This window comes from Gadus morhua, chromosome 6 (genome assembly GCF_902167405.1).
Source record: "Gadus morhua chromosome 6, gadMor3.0, whole genome shotgun sequence".
NCBI lineage: Eukaryota > Metazoa > Chordata > Actinopteri > Gadiformes > Gadidae > Gadus > Gadus morhua.
In genome coordinates, this window is record NC_044053.1 from 24431196 (window position 1) to 24437148 (window position 5953).

Here is a 5953-nt window from a genome sequence, read left to right on the forward strand (position 1 = left end):
CTTTAGAAATAACTGTGTTTGTCAACTTTGTTACTAATGTTTAAACTTTTCGTATTGATTTGTGTTTGGTCATGTCCTTGACTGGAAGAACTTCACAGATGTGGTTCACCTCCACTAAACTGCCTGGTCTCCAGCCCATCCGTCCAGCAGAACACCTCAGAGTCCCGGTCCAGATCACTGCCTTCCCAAGATCACTGCCCGCCCATGCAGCTGTACCCTCTTCTCACTTGACCCCAAAGAGCAGGCAGAGGGCTTGATGGGTTCTACAGTAAAACATGGGGAGGTCTACCAAATGTATCTGCATGGACGCTTGGGTAAATCCACCCTAAGCAAACCCAAGGACATATTTGTTTTATAAATGTTATATTTTTGTGTTTTCTCATTCCCGCAAAGCTCCTGGAAGTGATGTTGTGATGGTGATATGATGATACAGTATAAATAAATAAACTCTTTAAACATAGGGAATAGGCAGTAGTGTGACAGCTGCCAGGGTAGGTTTAGCAACCCCATTTAAACTACTGCTAAGTGTTGTAATAGGACACTGCCAGTAGGGCTTATCCATATCCACACATAGGTGATGACATTGTTGCATTAAATGTGAAATAAATCTGTCACTAATTTAAGCATTAAGAAGTGTTGCCCAACATCATGGCTTTTTGCCAGCATTGAGAAAGGCCAACATGGCGGAAATCTATATGTACACATGGGGGCAACAGACAAATGACATGATATTGAAACATGGAATAATTTACTAAATACTTGTCTATGTCCTGTGTACATAATTGTAATATATTCAAATATAGTCCAAATATATATGGGAGACCCTCCATTTAGGCTACCAACATCTCAACAAGGATTCTGGTAAAAAACGATCTAAGTTACATGTTGTCTGTACAAGAAGGTAAGGCTTGAAAGAAGAAAAGCCACACTTTCGAGTGAAATCTCAAATTCAAAGTATGTTTCTGTTTCCCTGGCACAGCTGTGGGGTTTGAACCAGTTCTTTGTGGTTTCTTGTATGAGACCGGAAACAGTCTTCATCTCACCACATTCTCTGAACCTGGTCGCCTGCTCTGCTCTCTGCCTATACTGAGACAAAATGCTCAAAATGGAGGACAAGTAGCTGAGGTTGGTGTTTGGTGTTTTTATTTGTGGTCTTTTTTTACTTTTTTTAGGTTATATTTGCTGGAAAATACTTCTTGATGAATACACATGGTATATCTCTGTAGTAACACTATTTTTTCAATTACAAATAGTACATTGTGATCTATAATTATCTGTAACTTTATGATAAACCAAAACAACACCCGTTCTGGGCGACACGGTACACAGGAATATTTTTGGCTAGCGGCCACAAGCGCCATCTTGTAACGAGAGCCCTTAACAAAACCAAGGCATTCAACTATGAGAGCCGACAGTGGTCCACAGAGCTGGGCTCTGTCACATCAGAAGAGGGTAGAACAGAGGCCTTGATTTCATCAGTCCTGGGAGAGTCTGGGTAGGCAGTGTCCCGGTTTAATAAAGGCTCAACATACACCTATCTCCAGCCCTCCCCCGCAGTAGATAAATTAAGGCCCCAGCAGTGTGGTGATAAGAGAAGGTGCCTTTGGGGGAAAAGTGTGACCGCACCCACCCAAAGCCCTACCCCCCTATTGTCCTTGACTGAGACAACATAACAATAACCACCTCACTCTGTTCTCCTGGTACACTAGCATTGAGCCCTTGTCTCGAGTTCTCCTCCCACAAACCTCCCCCAAACCTCCCCCCTTCTCATACAAAGTATTATGCCGTTAATAAGCCACCATTTTTATATCCTTCCCAGAAGGGTGTTTTTGTGTACTATACAAGATAGCAGGGAATAAATAATCATGTCACTCTTATCTGCATGCACTTTGAACCCTCATGAGTATAAGTAACTTGACTGTAGTATTTCAGCCATAATGTGAATGTTCTAGTTACAGAGACTGAATGATTAACAAATTCCTTTATCTCCAACATGTGAAGTGAACCAGATGTTAAAGAGTAAGCAACCAACCCAGGATATTGTTGACAATGTCAAGTGATGGAAAACTTATTCAAGTATTGAAATGCACTAAAGCTTATGAACATTCGCACAGGCAGATGCCTTCAGTTAAACTCAGTGCAGGACATAGGTCTGTTTAAATTAAGCAGAACTGTTTGTGTTCAAGAAGGGGCCCAAAGTCCCGATTTCTTATTGAAACTGTATTCAAGCAGGCATTTTTTCCTGCATCTATATACAAAGCCGAATATCACAGATGACTGCGCTCCTAAGTTTACATCTGGCTGTTGAACAAACAGAATTTTTGCTTATTCTGTATTGAGAAAACTGACGTCTCATTTCTTATACTATGTTAATGTCAGGTCATGCCCCCTTCCCCCCCACAAAATTTTCCCTCTATTGCTACAGAAAAGGAGACATCATTGAATGCAAAGCTTTAATGCAGTAATTAGACTACATGGAGAGCGATAAAATTAAAGAATGCATTTTTACATGCCAACGAATTACATACAAAGACTCTGAAAATGATACACAAATAAATAAGATTTGTATTTATATGATCAGTCCCCGTCCCCTATAGACACATCAACTGAAATACTGGAGCTCAAACCACCCTTCATTATAGGACGATTTGGCCATCTGGAGCCACAATAGCATTTGGAGATGCCATGTAACCCGAGAACTCAAATCTGACATAAGTCAGCAACGCCAAATGTACAGACCTGCTGTTGTAAAAAAGGATTACTCTGATTTACTTCTAACTTTAAGAGGGTGCTTTAAATGATTAAAATGCGTTTATGGCCGACACCTGGTTCTGCTACACCACAAGTCATCTTACAGGCCCTATTCATCCACCTCGCGGCCATCTTATTTCCACCTTGTTTCTAAATGCTCGTTGGTAGTGGGGGGGGGAGGCGACTGAACACTTCACACATTCAGTACCCCCAAACCCAAGTGAGCTTTAAGAACCAAGATGGCCGCTAGGTGAGCAACCAGGCTGGGTTCAACAGGGTTTTGGCTTGGGCTTCAGACACTGAAGAGCTGGGGGAACAGTTCGTTGGCGAAGACGTCTTCCCAGGAGCTCTCGGAGCACAGGGGGGAGGATGACATGTCGCTGATGGGGGAGGGGGACCGCTCGTATCCAGAGTCGCTGTAGGCGTCCGCCAGGTAGGCCTCTTTGTCCAGGCCGCCCAGCGCCGCCGCCGAGAGGAAGTCGTCCGTGGGCCGGCCCCGGGGGATGGCCTCCTCCTGGGGCTCGTCCTTGACGTAGACCGTTTCCGTCTCCAGCTCAACCTCGTCGTCCGCGTCGGTGGCGGCGTCGTCTTCGTAGCTGGAGGCGCGGTAGACCGGCGCCTCCATCTTCACCTCGGTGTCGCTCTCCGTGTGGCCGCTGTGCTGCCCGTCGCACTCCTCCACATCCACGGGCTTGGTGTAGATGTGGTCAAAGTGGATCAGTTCATTAAGGGCCTCCAACTTAACTGGTGCGGCCCCCAGAGCTGCAGGTGGGGCGGCCGGTAGTGGGTGCCCCCGGCCGACCAGCAACACCTGCGGCTCTGCACACTCCTGCTCACAAGACTTAAGGAACAGCTCTGGGTCAAGGATGTCCAGAATGCCCAGGAGGAGATCAGACTGTCAGGGGGAGAGAGAGAGAGAGAGAGAGGGGGGGGGGGGGTTAGCCTACTGAAGCTTGACCCTGTAAGAACCAACCAGTGGACACAGTATTAGCATCTTCATGGAGTTGCACAGGAAGAGGCATCATGTGACACAAGGGTGTTTTCATTCAGTCCAAAGACAGCTGATCAATGAAACCACCCTAACAGGGTACAATATCACATCTCCTTCAGGTGTCCACAAAACTACCATCGCACACAAGCAAGAAGAAGCAATCCTTCAACAATATGCATCAGCCCAACGTGTTTGCCTAAATTCACACCAGCCGATAGCGGGACAACACAGAGGAATGTATCTGAAGGAGGTTCACCTCATTGTCTGAAGCGTCAGGACCATCTGGAACCATTGGGAAGTCTTCAGGTTTAGAGGGTACTGGGCCTGCACCTGCTGCGGAGGCACACATAGCCTGAGTGCTGCGGACTCAGAAGACCCGACCCCTAAACCTGCCTCGTCCCCACCGGACCCCTGGACCACGACCTGGACCTGAGGAACAAACAGGAGGGTGAGCGTTGGAACATGGACTGAGCTGGCCCCCCGACCGATCCTTTGCTCTGATTCAGTAGTGTTCCGTCTTGAATGCTTACGCTCTCTTTCGTCTCGAGGGCGTTCAAGCCGAGCCGCTGTCTCAGCTCCTCGTTCTCGGTTACCAGGCCGCTGCTCTTCTCCCTCAGCAGCCCGTTCTCAATGTGAAGTTTGTGATTCTGCAGGGAGGGATAAAATATTGGTACTTTCAACTGCCTCATGAAAACCAACAGCTGTTCTGCATAGCAAATATTGGAGGAGGGAGGGAGGGTTCACATACCTCCAGCTCCAACTCCAAGACTTGTTGTTCCAGTTCCCCCATTTTGGCTTTTTTTCTGTCTCTAGCGGTTTGTGCTGCGACTCGGTTCTTGAGTTTCCTGGGGGAAATAATGGAAGAACAAGAAGAAAAATGTTAATGAAACTTTCCTTCCATGATGCTCATGGACCGAGCCGTGGTAACTGTTGCGCAACAACGGGCCCTATTCCTGCCACGCAGGCAGACCAGCAGGGTATCAGTGTCCGACTCCAGCCCCCAGACTGGGCGGGTCTAGACATTAGAGCTCGACACTGGCGTTTAAAGTCCAATAGCAACAAAAATCCTCAAAAGTACGTTTTTGAACATACAAGATTCAAGATGTGATATTTTCAGCGACATTACTCATTTTTGGTGGCTGCAAAATGTAGTAGGCAACGTTTACGAGCCTTTGATTGGAGGGTTTCTCTCAATTGCTGTTTTGACGTTAGACAGGCGAATCGCCTTGGTAAATTCTGAACGATGGAATGTCTCAACGATGTCAAGGATTCATTACAGTGTCGACAAAACCAACCATTTGCACATTTTAAAAGCATGAGACTGACCTGCGCAGTGCCTTCTCCTCCGGGCTGAGGTGTGTGAGCCGCTGTCTCTTCCTCATCGGCGGTCCACCTCCACCTACCGATGGGGAGTCCGAGTCGGACGACGCGGGACTCGAGGGAGGCGGACGGCGGCAGCACGGCGGACAGCGGCCGGCTGAAGCACCACTGGCGGCCGGCGGAAGCCCGGCTGCGTCGCCCCGGAAGACCCGGTCCTCTTCCCTGCTATCAGGAGCACTTTGTGTGAGGCTCCGGGCCCCGCGGTGACGACGACCATGGTGTAGTCCTCCTGGGGTCTGGGTCCTGAGAGGTGAAGGGGTAGTCCTGCTGGGTCAGGGGTACTGAGGAGGTGACGGGGATTCGCTGTTGTGTTTAAAGATGGACTCCGGTTCCTCTGCTCCCTGATCCCCGTCTGTTCTAACTATAGGAAGGGCGGCTGAGCTCGGGATCTTATTCTACTGTCGTGGTACACGCTGATAGGCTCACTGGCGTTATGACGCACAAGCATTTCTCGCCTCCGATTGGCCGCTGGTCTGATGTACATTTTCACAGAACTCGGACTACAAATAGAGAGAAAAGGCCTGAATATAGTATTTTCCCTTTAAATTCCAGAACCCAATCTATTTAATATTTGTAAACATAATTGTATATACATTTTCCAATTAAAGAGTATATTGTGCCATCATGAAATATCAAATATTTTCTCATGTTTTGAGTTGAATCTTGTTACTCTGTCAACATTATTTCAAAGGAGTTGCATCACATTTCCTCGTCTGCTGTTCTTGGCAATGTCGTTTCTTTGTTGCCAGCGTTCACCAGTGTTGGTAGATTAAGGGCGCACTCACACTAGGCCATCTGTACCGTGTTAAGTGTTAAGGAAATACTTAGTGG

The 5953-nt window shown here is 47.3% G+C and overlaps 1 protein-coding gene across 1 annotated transcript; it reads right to left on the minus strand.

The window, feature by feature from the left end:
* Positions 1–2439: 2439 nt before the first annotated feature.
* Positions 2440–5503, minus strand: xbp1 (X-box binding protein 1). The gene is given in 8 exon segments (XM_030358919.1): positions 2440–3646; positions 3999–4082; positions 4085–4171; positions 4273–4389; positions 4491–4587; positions 5069–5184; positions 5186–5230; positions 5262–5503. Coding segments are annotated over 8 exon segments (1227 nt in total). The 5' UTR covers positions 5340–5503; the 3' UTR covers positions 2440–3043.
* Positions 5504–5953: the final 450 nt, after the last annotated feature.